The 18,456-nt window shown below is 28.5% G+C and overlaps 1 protein-coding gene across 2 annotated transcripts; it reads right to left on the bottom strand.

Moving 5' to 3' along the window:
• Positions 1-455: 455 nt before the first annotated feature.
• On the bottom strand, positions 456-17,534 carry LOC123263880. Of its 2 annotated transcripts, XM_044726910.1 has the most exons (13): positions 16,279-17,534; positions 15,920-16,202; positions 13,204-13,339; positions 12,353-13,069; positions 12,196-12,278; positions 8,639-8,777; positions 5,930-6,648; positions 5,414-5,843; positions 3,153-3,340; positions 2,786-2,924; positions 2,462-2,676; positions 2,231-2,381; positions 456-2,147 (listed from the first exon to the last, which is right to left on the bottom strand). In XM_044726910.1, exons 2-13 carry the CDS (start codon positions 16,062-16,064, stop codon positions 665-667), a joined length of 4,545 nt encoding a protein of 1,514 aa, XP_044582845.1. In that variant the 5' UTR covers positions 16,065-16,202; positions 16,279-17,534; the 3' UTR covers positions 456-664. The 2 variants fall into 2 exon arrangements, with proteins under 2 accessions (XP_044582845.1, XP_044582846.1); XM_044726911.1 differs by lacking the exons at positions 12,196-12,278; positions 12,353-13,069; positions 13,204-13,339; positions 15,920-16,202; positions 16,279-17,534 and adding an exon at positions 8,859-9,368 and having other exon boundaries at positions 459-2,147.
• Positions 17,535-18,456: the final 922 nt, after the last annotated feature.

Raw genomic sequence — 18,456 nt, forward strand, 5'->3', positions numbered from 1 at the left:
TTTTTCGGTAAATCCATGAATTTTCTACCGACACAATAAATTTCATTTGATTTTACTGTAACTGTATTCTAAAGTCAACGTAGCGAACAACGAAAACACCAAATATGGCTCGAAGAACTTTAGCTCGATAAAATGCCTCGTCATCAATGAAAACAATTGTAATTGATGAACTGACTGAATATTTTATCCATCATAGACTTACCAAGAAGTTAATTGTAAATTGAAGTAAGAGGAAGTTAATTGTAATTGAAGTAAGAGTGTAAATTATCTGGATAAGCTATCAGATAAAAAAAAAAAATTATCTTAAAAATTATTTGTTTTCTTTATTCGTAAAAAAAAAACTGTTTTACTTAATTTATTCATCATTAATAAAATATTAATTAAAAATCAACTATGTCAATTATAGTTAGAATTGACATAAAATATCAGATACAAACTGATTACGAAATTTATATTCAAACGACATTCATAGCGAGAATGAACTGATTGGAAATTAATTCTACTACATGAATATATAACAACTATTCTTTCTATAATTAATTACAATTAATATAATTTATTAAAAAAATCTTAATTAGTTAATGCAAATTCTTCATGCTAACATTTGAAATATTCATCCAATAATTAATAACTTTTTTACACATTATACTGATGAAAAAGTTGTCTATTGCGTAGTGTCATTTGAATGAATAGTGTCATTTTTCACTCTCACTGTTACACTCGGGGCAGTGACTTCAGAATTATTTGACCATTTGGTTGACGCGACAGTGATAGGTTGCAATTCTGTTATTTTATTATTGTCATTAATTGAGTTATCTCGTATTATAGCTCTTTCAATTTTAGCAGTAGCTTGCGCGCGTTTTGTACCATTAGATGCTGTCGACAATTCTGCGTTTAATTTTTTCGTAATATAATACTGCCCAGTATTTTCATCTTGTGAAAATTTTGTAGAATAGTCCAACGAAGTATTAGGATTAGAAAATCCTTTTAACCGCGGTCTTAGTCTTCTTATGACATATTTTCCAGTGCTATTAGACTTATTTCTAATTATTCTAATCGGTACAAGATTTATTTTATTTCTTTTACGCTTATTTATTGTAGGACCTGAAGATGAAGAAATTGAAGTAGAAGACGAAATAGATGTAGATGCTGAAGATGGTGTCGTAGATGGTAGCGATGAAGACGATGGCGACGAAGATGGCAAAGAAGAAGTTGAAGTTGATAAAAATATTGTTGAAGATGAAAAGACAGGCTCTATTTCCCGTCTTTTGGTATGAAGCCTATACCTGCTTGAATTTTTTAATCCTCCGTATACTTCATTGGGTTTGTCATTGGATTCATTTGAACTCCGATCGGAAGCATCGACAGATAATGGAATAGGTTCAGTACCATTAGGCGGAGATTCACCGTGTAGAAAAGTTATAGGCCAGTGTCTGCACTGATAATCACAGTCATCAATTCTAGGTCGTAGAGGTCGATTGATTATCGGTGGCCTCAACGGCCGAGGATTAAATTGATACGGGTAGTATCTTTCACTGCAAGGTCTCCATTGGTCTACGGAAGGTCCTACGTAACACCATGGATAATTGTAACCTTGTGAAAATCCGCACTGATGACCAGGATCACAACAGTAATCCCAAGCACCCGGCTCAGAGCCTTCCGGTTCACAAGTCCAAAATCCTGCCAATCTATTTCTTTCACACTTTGTTCCTCTTTTGCACGGGTAACCATTGACAGTATAATGACGGAAAACCGATGACTCATCAGGACGTGTTGAGAAAAAAAATTTTTCATGAACGTTGTTGTGAATTTCTGGATGCCCACCAATGTCATAAGCTGGCCCCAATGCAGTAACTCCTGGTTTTACTGAATCTGGAATAGCTGTATCGTAGTAATAAGGATCATCTGGCTTTGCATACGGTATATTTGATGATGGATGATAAATATTTGGTCTCGATGGATTAGGAAGTGGATAGTAGCTCGGTTGCTTATCGTCATAGCTATCGTCTGCTGAGCACCTCGATTCCAATTCTTTCCAAACGTAAAGTATATAATCGTCGTCGTGATTATAGTCCAAACCGGGACGTAGATCTCGTGAAGATACATCACTGAGGTAACAATTGTCACCTTGAGGGTTGTTATCAATTCTGTAATTTAAATAATTCATTTAAATTTGAGTATCAGTTAAATAAAAATTAATATAATTACAAAAATAATTAATAAAAATTACCTGTAATTATAAGACATGCATGGCGATGGATCTCGATGTCTCATACTTGAACATTTTCGACGACACTCAGCTTCAGATCCGACTTTCAGTGTTAATATTATTGCATACGGAGTTAATTTGCACGGCCTTTCGAACCCAGTATAACAGAAAGCTATTTATGACCATAATTATTTACCATAGGTACTAAAAGTATCCTCCAATTAATTAATTTTTTTGCTTAATAAACTTTACCATCGTCCGGACGCAGAGGTTTACGATCAACTGGACGATGTCCAACAGGATCTGGATGCGCTACTGGATAATGAGGCTCACAACCACGTCCAAAACTACCTCTTTCGTACAATTCAGCGCCGTTCATATCTTGCATCGTTTCTTGTTTGATTTCAACTGCTGGCCAATCGCTCAAGAAACAATTTGGTTGTCCAATGGGTAAATGAGTTTCGTACCTTTCAAATTTTTATTTATAAAATTAAAAAAAGTGAAATAGATTTTAGAAAATACATCAAAAACTTATTGTTTTTATAATAATTCAATTAACTAACATTGAATAATTACCTAAAGACAAAACTCCGACATGTAAAGTCTCGTGATCCAACGCAATGAACTTGACATTCACCCATACCGTCGACGCGCATTGGTTTTTTTATTACTGGAGGCGGCATACTAAAACCACTTCTAACGCGCCAAAAACATTCTGAAAATAGATCAAAATTTTTTATAAACGAAATTAGTGTGAAAATAATGTTGAATTATTTATAAAAAAAATTACATAATATATAATGAATTTGGCGTGAAAATTTCATTTTTTTGTAATTATTCCTTTCAATTTAAAAAATTTTTTTTACGATTATAAAATTTTTGATCCCAAAATAAAAAAAAATCTGGTGTCAGTTTTCACATTAAATTAATTAAGCTTGCATACCATCTGGTGAATGGGGACGTCTAGGATTTGATGGTCTTGTATAAGCTTGGCAGAACTTAGAGTTTTTTGTCATTGCATAGATATCATAATCACGATCGGGCTCAAGGTCGGTGTAAAATACAAGATTCTCAAAGACTATGTCACTTAAAAGACAATTATCGGATGGTGAAGTGGCCGCTAAATTATACCTATAAAATATATGAGTAAATAAATAGATTCATTCAATAAAATATTTTAAAAAAGACAATCTTAAAATTAACAGAAGAAAATTAGAAAGTAGGCTAAATGTACCAGTAGTTGACCGATTAAAGATTTTTGGCATTTCAATTGATCGTAATTTAATTATTATACGCCAAAAAATAAAAATTTTAAGTTTATTTAAACTTAAAATATTCAAGTTTTTGATATGTGATGTTATTTAATCGAATTATTCATAAAATTACTAATAAGTTCACATTTAAATGCAGGTAAGATAAAAACACCAGTAGTTGACCGGCTTGATCCAGTAAATTGACCGGAGTGTTCCAGTAGTTGACCGATTATCAAACATTGGTTATTTTGCAAATTTTAATTAGTTTTTTATGTTTAATGTATAATGTTTTTATGCTTATTTATTTAAATTAGATTTGTATTGTTAGTAAACAAAATTCGTTTAGTTTAGAACAAAACTAATAATAATAAAAAAGTAACAGATTAGTAAATTAAACTTCGATTCAATAATGACAAAAGCAAAATATTTTTTTGAGGCACACGTATGCAATTATTAAAAATAATAACTATTATTTAAAATAAACTATTAATTACTATAAATTTATGTCTATATATTTCTAATATCAACAAAAAAATTCATATTTAAACTAGTTACACTGATAGAAGGATTTGTTTATATTTAATGATGTTTGTTAATATCATAGGGTTTGATAAATATTTATTAACTGTTAATAAATATTCATTAATGTTTAATGAATATTTGTTAACTTTTAACAAATATTTATTTAAAATCAAAAGCAAAAATAGCAATTTTCTTTTGACACTTTTTATAACCCTACAGCTGAAATACATGATAATAATTCAATTCACTAAATAAATTAACGTTTTTAATATTTTAAAATATCCCTGATAAAAAAAAAGTATTGAGACAAAGAAAAAAGTATTGAAGAGAATTGGTTTTCTAGTCAATCCAATACTTTTCAATACTTTTTTCTTTGTGTCAATACTTTTTTTTATTCAGGGATATAAAAGATAATTATGAGCTGTGATAAAATTTGTTATGTTGCAGTAAACGTTATTATAAAATAATATAATTAATGTAAATAATTTGTAAAGATGATTTTTGTTTATAAGCAATCTTCATAACATAAGTATGAGATTGCAAGCGAAACACAAATTCACTCAACAAAATATTTATTAACTGTTAATAAATATTGGTTAAATATAAATAAATACTTATTAACTATTAATAAATGTACTCTTTTCTCCTAAATAAATTAAATTATTAATAGCTAATAAATCCTTCTATCAGTGTACAAATTTAAACTTGACTCAACAATCATCTTATTTGAAACACATTGAACAATAAGCATAAATACTTCTTTATTACTAATAATTTAATAATTATAAATTATTTTAAATAACAACACTTATGTAAACATAATGTTATCACGTATATAAACATATTTATATTTTTATTTTATATAGGTTAAAAACTTACAACTGTGCATGCGGTCAACTACTGGTATTTTGAAAAATAGCAGGTTCCAATAGATGACCGAAGTCATTTATTGATGGTACAACGGTGTTTTATTGTGCTAGTATCTGACCGGTCGTTGAATTGGTATTTATTTGATTGTTTTTGTCAAATCTTATTGAGAGATTTGTTAAGAAACTATTAAAGACTACTTCAGAATTTAATTTGGCCAGATTAACCTAATAGAAACTTTTTTGTTAACTAAAACATGTAGTCGCCTCTCGGATACTCTACTATAGTAATTGACCGATTTTAGTCAGATCATGCGGTGAAAAATTTTCATGAATTATTTTCGATGTTCTAAAAATTAAATAAAATTTGGAATACCTATTCATTGTAATGATTATAAGTTCAACAATAGTTAAAAATAAATTTCAGGGTCATAAAAAATGCAGTTAATAATAATTTTCGGACTTTTTTATGAAAGCGGTCAACTACTGGTGCCCGGTCAACTACTGGAACATTTACCCTAGTTGACTTTTAAATTAAGGCATTTATAAATAATTAAAAATACCTGTAAGCAAATGAAAGGCAAGAAAAATCTTGCTGTTCATCGCATAAACTTTGGCACTGCTCTAAATTTGGAGTGAGATAACTTTTTCGTATAATACCTCGTGCCAGCCTGAAACCACCAGCAGACCTAACGGAGCATTGTCGTGAATGAGGTGGTGAATTTTTCGGTGGCAAAATTGGATTATTTGAGTACCCGTAAGCTCCTCCGTAATTATTGTACAATCCAGAATAGTCACGGTCTTTATTAGCTGGAGGAGGATGAAGAGGCGGAGGGGGAGGTATGTGTTCTCGGTCTAGTGGAATTAGGGGTTTATAGTCTCCAGCATAATGATCGCGATATCCGTCAGCATATGAAGGACCATATGAATCCCAATATCCTGGTTTTGATGGTTTTCTACGTTCTGGATTGTACGGAGCTATTTCATTTGTTTCTAAACAGAAAAAGTTATTTTAATTAAAAGTTGAACTTTTGATCAAAAACTTTATAACTAACGAAAATAAATGAATTAATATTTACCTGGATCAGGTCCATATTCATATCCATATTTTCTTTGAGGATACTTCGGAATATGGGATCCTAACCATCTATTTGATCCGGGATGGCCATAAGAATATCCGTTTCCATTGTATCCACCAAAATCTCCAGGCCTCGTAGGTAAATAAGGTCTTTCGTGCTCGCGACTTTTATGATTATAATTGTAGAAATCATTTCCTGTTGGTCGTTCAGGTCTTTTGTTATCGTAAGGAGGATAGTAATCTTCTATAGGACGCACTGGCAAAGGTCTATCTTCATTTGAACCAGGTCGGAACCACGAATGATCGTGGTTTGAATCCGATTCTGGAACTGGTCGCCTTCCATAGTCGATTGGTCTGATGTCAATGGTAAGCTGAGTGTTTTCATTGAAAGATCCTCCATAAGGTACTGGCTGCGGAGCAATAGGTCTCGGTCGTGGCTCTTTTGGAATTAACGGATAATCTCTTGGCCTGTTTGTGTTCCAAGGTCGGAAATCTTTTGGAATTAAAGGGTACTCTTTTTGTCCACCTGTACTCCAAGGTTGGGGAGTCGACCACCAATTCTGTGATGGTTTGGGCTCATTTTGCCCGTGAAAACAGTGATGTGTCCAATCTCGTTCGTAAAAGTCACATCGCCGATCCTGAGTAAAGTCTCTGTGGATGTTAATCCGATTAGTCGGCGTAGATGTTAGTTCGCAGATACTTTTACCGCTTGCCTGAGCTCTGTAAATGAATAAAATATATTAATTTGATAAAGATGTTGAAAACTTGCGTAGTAGGTTGCTTAAGATTTAATTTAATATTTTTTATAAGAAATATGGATATTCATATGGTGAAATTGTTGGGCATTTTGTCCACGCAAGTATCGAAAAATTGCATCCGCACTGCATGATGCAATCCTAAACCGGATGAATAATGCACATCACTTGTATGCATGATGCTCATGAATTATAATTTAACCTACATATTTCCCTTCCTAGGATATGGTCACGCCAAGCGTGGATAATCGTTAAAATTTATCGTTATCGTTTTTTCGTTAATAATGATGAAACAATTGTTTTCAGAGTAAGATAATAAGTAGATTTTGCGCTTACGCATATCTATATGAATAACGTGACTTTTGTAAGTTATTCGAACCATTGGTGTGAAATTTACTAAATGCCTCAAATAATTTTCCTAAATTTTTACGCAATAAATAACAGCTTATTAAGAACAATTTGATGATCGGCCGTCTCTCAAAAGAAAAAAAAGCATACATTTTTAAGGATGCTCTTTCTTTATTATTTTAGTTTTTTATTATTTTAGATTTCGTTCAAAAAATAGTCTCCATAAGATTTGATTCTTAGGTTGTACTATACACTTGAAAGATATTTATCTTGACTTTTGATAAAAAACAAAAATTTTTACAGAATATTCGATTGAATTTCAAATTATTTAAATAGTATATTACACTATTAGGGCAGAAAGTTTGAGATTTCTGCACTGCGCGCCATGATGCCCGAGGCGTAGTCGAGGGCATCACGGCGCTCAGTTCAGAGCTCTCAAACTTCTGCCCGTGTAGTGTATACTATTTTTCTTTATAGCCGGTCGAAAGTACGTAAAATATTTAATGTACTGCATCGAAAAAAAATTGATGCCTGCCTCCGACATTTGCGGCACGAGCGAAGCGAGTGCTGCTGGTCGGGGGGGGGGGGGCAGGCATCAAATAAAAAAAATTAATGTAAAATCAAATAAAAAATAATTAACAAACATTTTTTTAGAAAAATTTTTAGATTAAATAAAACTGAAATTTCTTAAATTCAACAAACATAATAAAGATTATTCTAGGTTAAAAATAAAAAAAACGAACATATTATCTGAAAATTAACAATAATTAATAAAAATCAAATTAAATTGTTGTTACTGCGTACATTTTTCTAAATAATTCATTAATTAAATAAACTTGATCCATTTTACACACGTCACTGTCAAACTGAATCTCAGTAGGTACAACCTGGTTATAAGTTACATCGGATGATCTACTCACTCTTACGGCAGTTATATCCCTATCTATATATGAAATATTTCATGTAAATAGAAGAAAGAAAGAAATATTAGAAATATAACCAAGTTGTATTGTACCATCAATCGTAAATGATCAGCGTAAACAAAACATAGTTAATAACAAATGTCAGTCGCGGTAACGAAAGCATTTTTTTGCTCGACGGGCAGAAAGCGTCAACTTTCGGCCCGCTGCACTAAACGAAAGTGCCGCTTCCTGCCTTCGTCGAGCAAAAAAATAGTATACACTCCACGGGAAGTAAATAAGAAAGCCTCAGATTACATGTGATCTGAGACATTTCTTACTTTACTTCTCTAGGTGTGTAATATACTAATATGCTCCCGCTGTTATAGAGGGCGAATGTGTAGCTTTACCAATGCAAGAATCTAACTTTCTGCCTTGAAATAGGTGCAAAAGATGCGTACTTTCGACCGAGGTATAAAGAAAAGAAAATTATAGAAAAAATTTCACGTAAAGAAGTAATTTTCTAATGCTCTTTATTCTTCAAATATTACTAAAAAATATTTAGATATCTACTGATTTCAGTATTATTCTTTTTCAATTTACTTTTTTTATTCTCGAAAAATTTTATAAACACATTTGTTTCAATTAAATAATCTTATCGTTTGAGATTCTTAAAAAAAAGATTGTAAATTAAAAAATTTTATTTACCTGTAATTAAAACCTTCACACCTAAATGATCTTTCGTGCTCACACATCCGATAACAATCTTGCAATTTATTGCAATCCATTGATTTTTGTACAAACGCATGGACAATACGTTTACCCGAAACCATTCTTCGGAAACAAGCTGAGAAATAAATCATAAAATTAAAAACAAAACATTATAATTCATCACTAACTTTAAAATCCATATTACTAGCCGACTTACGATCATTACAATCAGGATCACGCACTATAATAACAGTATCAACGCTTATTGATTTTGATACAAAAGTCAATAATAACAATAATAAAAAAATCCGCATTTTAAGCATGTTGATAAATGAATAGACAAAAACAATAATTATCTGTTTTTAAATAAATCAGGTGTCAACATAATTTATATTTTTGAATTTGTAAATTATCATTACGAAGCTCACGGAAATCAAAAGGATCGTTTGGATCGAGCAAATAAAGTAATCAAATATGTGAAAACATATTAATAAAAGTAACAAACTGACCGTGGAAAGAAATGAAAAATAATAGCAAAATTATAAGACGTACATCGTTATTATATATGGAAAAGTGAAGGTTTGTAAATGGTGGGAGAATTTTTATTACATAGTCGGGAGGGGCTTTGTGTGATGTATCACAGGATTAAATCAAGTTATGCTACTGACAATAATCCTCATCATTGTAATTATTAACACTCTATTATTACAGATGCAATTATCACTTACCATGAGTTTCGTATGTGTATACATGATTTTTAACACCTACAAACTTTTATTCCTCCATTAAACTACCGGCTTAACGTTATATGTATTTTTACATTTACATATATAAATTGAAAACAAAATAACCAGAAATTAAATGTTTTAATTGTCATGACACAAAAAAAAATATTTTTTAGCTGACCTTGAAAGTTCTTTAAATTATTTCAACTAAGTATTTATTCTCAACTGTTTAAACTTCCTTTTTTAAGACCATTACGTTCCAGAATTGTGAACAACTTCATAATTACGTTATCTCCAATTAAAAATTTTAATTATTTTTTTTTTTGTAAGTCGTAATTCTATTTATTTTTCCAAACTAAATCGATATAAAACCAATTAAATATATTTTTAAAGTTACGGTATGAAACTTTGAGATTGAAAATTAGTTTTCCTTCATTAACAAATAGAATAGTATAATTAATCTATTCATTTTTTTATTAGTGAAGCTTTTTTTAGTAGAAATTATGTGAAATGTAAAAAAACAAAAAAAAGTGCATTTAATACAGGATGCTTCTCTTACTTCTTCCGGTAAATTATAGCTTTAAGTTTAGTTATACAGAAACACTTTTACATTTAAACACTGTCCTTTATTCCTTTCTACATCTATTAATCACATGTGTAATTAAGAGGAGTCGTTAAATGTAACCCAATATTATCAATTAATATATTCCGTAATAATTTTACTATTTTTTTGTTACTTGTTACATATTCAAACATTTGCATTAAGTGGTCGATATATGAATCAATATATTTAAAAAAAAGGCCATTCGGCAGCCGAAATGGAAGTAGATTTTTCAAATAAAGAAAATTGATTTTTAATAAAATAATATAATAACACTATTAATGTATAACTTAATTTATGAATTAAAAACAAAATTCAATAATAAATTTAAAACTATTTAGAACAAATTTTGGAAAAAAAATTAACTTTTGAAGAAAAAGTTTCTCAAAGAATTGCAAAGATTATAAAATTTGAATTATAAATGACCAAATTTTAAATAACTGCTTAGGAACAACAATTTGCAAATCAATCAGATGTTTGAAACCGGATAAAATTTTAATTGAAGAAAAGAATATATAGAACTAATTTGTGACATATTTACTGACGAATTACCTGAAAACATTACACGAAAGACTAATCATTATCGTAATTATTGAATTTACATCATGATTAAGCTATGATGTAGACAATAATTCTAAAACGGCTGCAACAGTGAAACTGTTTCATTAAACGAATTCTAAAAGGAGTAATATTGAGGCTATTACCACTTCTGAGTAGTGGAAATTGAAGCTTATTAAAAGAGCTTTACGATGCATTTTACCGAATTTTGATATCTTGTCTCGATCAGTAATTATATCAAGTTGAAGTAGTAAAAACATCAATTTTTACGATTTTCAAAATTTCAAAATCCTGTCATTTCCAAATTACTCGCCCGATTAAGCTCATCTTCGAACTTAACCTTGGTCTTGATCGATAGATAAAGCATGTTGAGTTTGAAAAGAATCGGTTATAAATTGAAAACGCTGTCGTGCTGACAAGCCGCGTTATATCGTATAAATATATATATATAAATATATATATATATATATATATATATATATATATATATATATATATATATATATATATATATATATAAATACATACATATATAAACTTTTGAACTATATACATTTTCTGACTCAGTTCGACAAACTGAGTTAGAAAACGACTACAGTCAACGCTCTTTGTATTTGACTCGTCCTTGTCCATAAGAGCTGTGTAAAATCGTCAAATACAGAGGAAGAATGTGGTCAAATACAGAGAGCGGTCAAATACAGAGAGGTCCAATACAGAGAGCGTCGACTGTAAATTTTTTCAAAGTTGCGCCATGAGGACGGCTGCAATAGTTAGATTTTTATAAAATCTACTAATAAAGGATGTTTCCATAAATCGGATTTTTTATAATCACAGTTCTTAATCTTCAGAATAAAAAAACTATTTCGTTAAAAATGAAGACATCGAAGTCTTGATTTAATTTTTATGAAAAAAAGGTAACATATTTTTATATATTTTATTATAAGCGACAATAGTCTTCAAGATAATCAATGTATTTTTTTTTAATTTCAGTGATCAATTTTTAAGATTTTTTTTTAACAAATAAATTAATATAAAAATAATTGAAGAAATTGGAAGAAATTATTGTTGAAACTTTTGAAAAATTAATAATTGTCTTAATAAAAAATTCTAAAAAGAATTTTTATTTATATAAATTAATAACTATTATATTAACCAAGAGCTATTGATTTTCTAAACATCAAATTGTTGGCTAAAAAATTCTATCCATTTCATTACGGAAACATCAAGAAATAAAAATAAACACCTCCTATAAATAACTAAAAACAGTTCTAACAAATTGGCTAGTATAAGAGAATTTAATTGAGTATTTATTTGTTTATGACGTATGTGGAAGAAAAGAAGAAAGATGTAGGTGTAAAAAATGAACATTTACATTGTTCATTAACGGTGTAATGATGAGCGTTGCCATTATTCTCCGCTCGCACGATCCTCACCGGAAGTTAATATAAGTGAGAGAATGTAATAGGGTAAATGTACGTAGATTTGAGCGTAGAAACTGTGTCAATGCCATCGTTTCGTAGTGATTTGTCGATTAAGTTATTAATGTAAAGTCTAATAAATAAACACCGATAATTGTTCTTCCATTTACATTTTTTTAATTGTTGAAAAACTTATGTACTTAATGTATTTACTTAATCCGTTATTGATCAGCAAAAAATTTTTTCTCTTACCTTTTTCTCCTTTTAATTCAACTTCATTTGACTCGGACAATTGTACTTCTGGACTTTCCGAAAGATTTGGTTCATTTTGATAACTTTAAAAATAATTTTTTATTGATCATATCTATTAATCATTGAAAAAATATAAAAAATCACACAAATAATTTACCCGGAATTCAGCCAAAAGTCATCATGAGATGCAAATTCAAAATTCGATGGGTCAATTATTTTTTGACCAAAATCCGAAAAAAATTCGATTGCCGTAGGATAATTCTTATCATCAAAATCTTTTTGAAGAGAAAACGTTTCAAAATCTTCTAACGGATGGGCTATTTTTTGACCGAAAAATAATTCACTACTTTTCTTTTCTTTTATTTTAGGTATTGAATTATCTTTTACTTTAAAATTATTCGAGTAATAAGATTCAAAATCATCTTGATGTAGTGAAGGGTGACTCATCGCATTTATTTTAAAAGGATTACTGTGTTTGTAATTATTTGTTCTTTTATTTTGTAAAATGTCAAGTATTCTAGTCTGAGCATCATTTTTAGATGTCGGAGTTTCACGCAACGGTAATATTGAATTGCTCTGATTTATTCTTTTTATAAAAAAAGAGTTTCCAAAGGTATTTTCCCAATTTGAATTCCCAAAAATTTTTCCAGCATTCTTATTATTTATAGTCAAAATAGGAGCCGTTTTTCCGTTATTTTGACTGTTGACAACTGTTTGGGATAAATTTGGTGAAATATTCTGACCAGTTCGACAGCCGAGTAAAGACACACGTCCTTTGGCGTAAACGTCATAGTTCGTGTCAGCAGTGAATGTGGTAATGTTTTGCGTTATATTTTGTCCGAGCATACATGTACCATTTCCCCTAGCTCCCACGCTGTGAAAAAAAACAGGTAGATAAATTTATAATCTAAAAAAAGTGAGTACTTTATATTATTAATTAAATCACAAAGATTAAAATTTTTTTATCATTTTTTTTAGAAAATATAAGAAATAACAATAACAGTATACCCAAAACTGAAATAATTGCACGATGTACTATTTGCTGAACATGCTATCTCGCAATCTGAAATACTTAATGCTTCAAATGTCGCTGTCACTGAAGAATTTGTAAGACGTGATCCAATTAGTATTCTTCTATAACAATCTAATTAAAATAAAAGTTTTGTTTTAGTTGTTGATATTAACATATGCATAAAGGTATTTTCAAACAATACTCCTCACTTTTTAAATTATATTTTATAAAATTACTACCTTACTAAGATAATGAATTTTGATTTCAAGATTTTGGTCTAAGTTATGAGACTGAAGTTGACAGACATTACAAATTTTTGGAGTTTACTCCTTAAGAATCGATATTCATATAAGGCGCCCGGTATGAGAAAAATATGGAGAGTAGGTGAATGTGGAACGCTTCACGTAATAATTACCGTAACTCCTATTCTTTCCCGCTTCACAGCATTATTGATCTTCAATGAATAAATATTATTTAAACTTATTAAATATGAAAATTAAAAATTGAAAAAATTCAGGCGCCTACAGGACAGATCAATGAATAATAATCCGTGGTCAAAAAATTTTTATCGTGATTTTTCAATAAGTTATCCATTAATTAATTAACAATTTTTTGTAACATGAACATTAACATTGCAAGTGCGATAATTGTTAAACTATTAATATGAGAATTTTTTTCCGTTCGTGGAGCTATTTTTCAAAGGTCTTAGAAAAGATTCCCGTTGGAAAAATTAAAAAATTGTTAATTTTCGTTTTTTTATTAACAATTTACTAAGGTGAAAAATTATAAAGCTTTATTAAACATTGAAAAAAAAATTTTTTTTATATAATATTATTATTGATCCATTTTCTTATGATCAGAAGCTACTTAAAAATGATTATTAATAATTTTTACCTCCTATTGTTTAAAAAACTTTTATAAACAAATGCGTTGTTTATGAGATAATTCAAAATTTTTTTTGATTATATAATCTTTGTTGATAATTATGATTTAAAAAAAAAACAGTTTTTTAAAAAAATTTTTTTACTGCTTAAAAACGCATTTGTTAATTAACAATTAATTGCAAAGGTTATTAAGAATTAACTGAAAAAGGGGGTTCAGTTTTTTACAAATATCTTAACAACTAATAAAGATTTTTAAAACTTTTAAAAAAATTCAAAAAAAGGAGGAAATTTCCTAGAAAAAAGTCTGGACTCCCGGAACTGTAGAACCAATATTAATAATTTTCCCAGAGGGATGAAAATACGGCCGAAAATGGGTGCTCTGGCTTGCGTAAGCCATGCCTACTTTGAACACTTGATTAATAAAAATTATTTTAACATATTAAATATAAAATTTAAGAATTAAAAAAAATCAGGGGCTTACTGGATAGAGCAATGAATAATAATCCGCCTGAAAAAAGTTTTATCACAATTTTTCAATTAGTTATGCAATTGTTAATTAATAATTTTTTTTCGGCTTGAACATGTACATTGCAAGTGTGATAATTGTTAAACTATAACTATTTGAGATTTTTTTCCTCTCTTGGAGCAATTCTTGGAAGGCTTCAGAATAGATCCCCGTTCGAAAAATTAAAAAATTTTTATTTTTCAATTTTTTATCAATAATTTTCGTTATTACAAAATTAAAAACTTAAATTAATCATCAAAAAAATTTATTTTTTCAAAATATTATTAATGTTCCGTTTTTATGTTGTCAGAAGCTGCACGGAAATAATTTTTTTTAATTTTTATATTTTATTGTTTAAAAAATTGTTATAAACAAATGCGTTGTTTATAAGGTGATTGAAAATTTTTTTATGAAATTTCAATCTTTGATACACATAATGATTTTTAAACGAAAAATTGTTCATTAAACAAATTTTTGGAGTTTATTGGAGTTTACACATAATTTTGTTATTTATATCTATCGATATTAATTTGCGATTTGAAAATATTAACAAGTTAATAGAGTTAGCTATTTTGACGAATTAATTGCATAATTAATGAAAATAAATGTATCATGTATGCTTCGAGTAGTATAATAGTTAATTCCATTTACCATCATTTACTAATCTATATATATTCAATATAATCGTTCGTAAGGAGTAAACTCCAGTCGTGCGTCGGAGCTGACACACACGATTTTTTTTAGAATTTGTATAGCAATGAAATTATTATGAAAGAAATTTCACAAAAAAATTCTACATGTGAAAATTAAAAAAAAAAAATTATTATAAAAATTCTTTAGAGCATTTTTTTTTGAAATGATGATATAAAAAAACGTTCTTTGATTGCAAGTAAACAATAATTAGAAATTTTTTTCAAAATTTGTGTTTCAGCATAGTTGTAACTAATTTTACATTCTTTTCATTAGTAACTTTTTTTTTTTCAATTTGCTATTAAAATTATACACTGATAAAAAAATTGGCTTGAGTTAAAAGAAAGAATCTTAAACCAAGAGAATAATTTTGAAGATATCTTAAGCCTAAGTTTTCTGCTTGTTTCAAGACATTCAATTTTTAAAAATGATTTAAGACTCTTGATTATGAATAAAATTAATTCTTCTATCAGTGAAATAAGACTTTTTTAAGGATTGATCAAGATTACTATAGGGATCTAGAAATAATTTTTTCAAGGTGATTGAATTAAAAAAAAAAAAAGTGAGATTTTTCGTTTGAAAATAACTTTAATTTTCATTTATGTTATTTTTTTTAACATGAAAACGAATTACCGCTGGGAGTAACAAACAAACGATTATCAATAGTAAGATCTAACGCATGGGCATAGTTGAAAATACCAAGATAAACCATAAAAAATAATAAAAAACAATAAGTATATTCCCTCATCGGATTTATAATTCTACGTCTCTCCATCATCTCTATAATCTGACATCAGCATAAACCATGACTTTCTCATTCCGATAATTATTATTACATAAAGTCTTGAAGCTTTTTCGCCCTGAAGGTTGTCTGACTCAACTATTTATCTCTGATCAGTCCCGAAGAACATTAACACTTATTAACAAAACAATTTATTATTTTTGAAAAAATACTTATTTACATAAAAAAATTAATATATAAAATTACAAACATTACGTATTCACTACTTAATTACTAGTCACGTAAGATTGATTTCCCGTGATTTTTTTTATTATACTAAAACACAAAAGATTAATGAAATCTTGTTATAATTTCAAGCTGGATATAAAAACAAGCAATTGTTTACTAGAGTACAATTCGGATCAACTGGCTGGATCGAGTAACTGTATCACCATTTTATACCACGCTAAAGAAGTACCTTCTGTACATTCTAACTTATTCTCTTCTTCTTATACTTTTACTACGAAAGGATGGGTCGTCAACCGATAACTTAAATTCTATTGGAAGCTATGCATAATAGTTTTTTTTAATAGACAATTTAACAGACAATCCGTCTGTTCGCAACACTTTCAAAAATTAGTATTATCATAAACTTGCACCCTTTAAACAACCAATAATTAAAAATAAACTAAAGTACAAAGGCGTGGCGAGTAATTTGTTGCATAAAAGCCTTTAAAAAAGTTTGTAATAACTCTAATTAGTGTAATTTAAGCACGACAAAATAATGAGACTCTAAACTTAAAACATTATCATCAATAGCATTGTCTTGGGGAATAGTTAAGTTTGCGAAACACTTGTGATTTGTTTGTACAAATCAACGTTTGAGAAACGGAAATTAGTTATTTTTAAAATAATTAGACGCACGCACGCCTCTTGACATTTTTGACAATCATTCACTTTACATGAAGATTAAATAAATAAAATAACTCTTTTTCGTTTTTGTAACGGTTTGGAGTTTTTTTAATTTCAACTCATTTCATTAGCATATTTTAACAGAGTTAAATTTCTGCCTTGAGAATATCTCGGTTATAATTTTAATGAACACGCAGAATAGATCCTTGATCCTTGTCCACGAGAATTGAACGGATCTAAATAAAAGCGTGTCACGCTTCAAGAAACTCGTGTACAAACTAACAGTTTTGTATTTACCGGATGACGCATCGTTTCAGTTTAGCCTATACATCTACTATCTAAATTTTTGTTTTTTCGATTTTACTTATTATTATTAATATTATCATTATTATTATTATTATTATTATTATTATTATTATTATTTGCTTTGTCAGAATAACACGCATCACGTATAACAAGTTAATAATGTTACACGCATTTTTGAATGCTAAAATAATTATTTCTAATCTTATTCTCGTAATAATTAAGATAAGGAACTATTCTTCATAATTCTTCTATCATAGTATTCTAAATATATGAATATAATTATTTCTTATTTTACCTAAATTTATAATATGTATTTTTAAGAAATATTATGAAAAAAAAATTTTTTTCCAAAGCTTAATTTCTAATTAATAATATATAACTATAGAATTAAAAAAATATATTCTTTTCTATAGAGTAAAACGTAAACAACTGCGTACAAATTTCATCCATCGACATCCGGTACGTGAAAGAAACTTATCTTTCCTATTAATCGGATATTATACAATTTTAAAGCGAACTTCAGTTAAGTATAATAATTATTACTCAGTATTCAGTACTATCTAATGTTTACACATATGAAATTAACACAAGCAGTCGACACACTGTTGTGAGAATAATGAGAAAACATTTATTTCGTTAGCATGACAATTGTATTTCAATTCTCACGATTCTGTTTTCTATATCTTTTCACAACATTTTATTTCAATTTCTTATAAGTTATTTTGATTTTTAAAGCGTAGAATGTAAACAGGTACTTATTAATGAAATACCTATTTCATAATGTTATTTTAAAAAATAGTTTTTACTTTAGCAACAAAATTTATAGACTTGAAAATATTTTCTACAATTAAACAATTCAGTAATTATACAATCAATATGGTTTACAATTATTTTATACTATATAATTTAATTTTAACAATAAACTTTCAGATAACAACAAGTGCAGCAGAACAAAAATGAGTACTAAATTGACTGAAATAAATACAAAAAATAAAAAAAAAAAAAAAAAAACAATATACAAAAAGTTTAGTTATCAAATTGTTTAGCACCTCGAATCTTCCTAGGGAGAGTATAATGGCTGCGTTCAGGTTTACTAAGTTCTGAGCAGGGCTAACTTTATCTACCAAAAAATTAATTTTAGACATACTTAAATAAATATACCTTCCATTGTTTTATTATAGATTTAAAAAAAAAATAATATAGTTACTTTAAGTTGCTGCTACAAGACATG

Source organism: Cotesia glomerata, linkage group LG4 (assembly GCF_020080835.1).
Source record: "Cotesia glomerata isolate CgM1 linkage group LG4, MPM_Cglom_v2.3, whole genome shotgun sequence".
Taxonomy (NCBI): domain Eukaryota; kingdom Metazoa; phylum Arthropoda; class Insecta; order Hymenoptera; family Braconidae; genus Cotesia; species Cotesia glomerata.

What these genes read in the sequence shown, in the direction of transcription:
- LOC123263880 (XM_044726910.1), bottom strand. Translation starts at nt 16,064, where the DNA reads ATGATGGAGAGACGTAGAATTATAAATCCGATGAGGGAATATACTTAT. An exon ending in TTTGTTTGTTACTCCCAGCG is followed by an intron (nt 13,340 to 15,919) that starts GTAATTCGTTTT and finishes TATTTTAATTAG; the next exon opens with ATTGTTATAGAAGAATACTA. An exon ending in TGTGAAGGTTTTAATTACAG is followed by an intron (nt 6,649 to 8,638) that starts GTAAATAAAATT and finishes ATTCATTTACAG; the next exon opens with AGCTCAGGCAAGCGGTAAAA.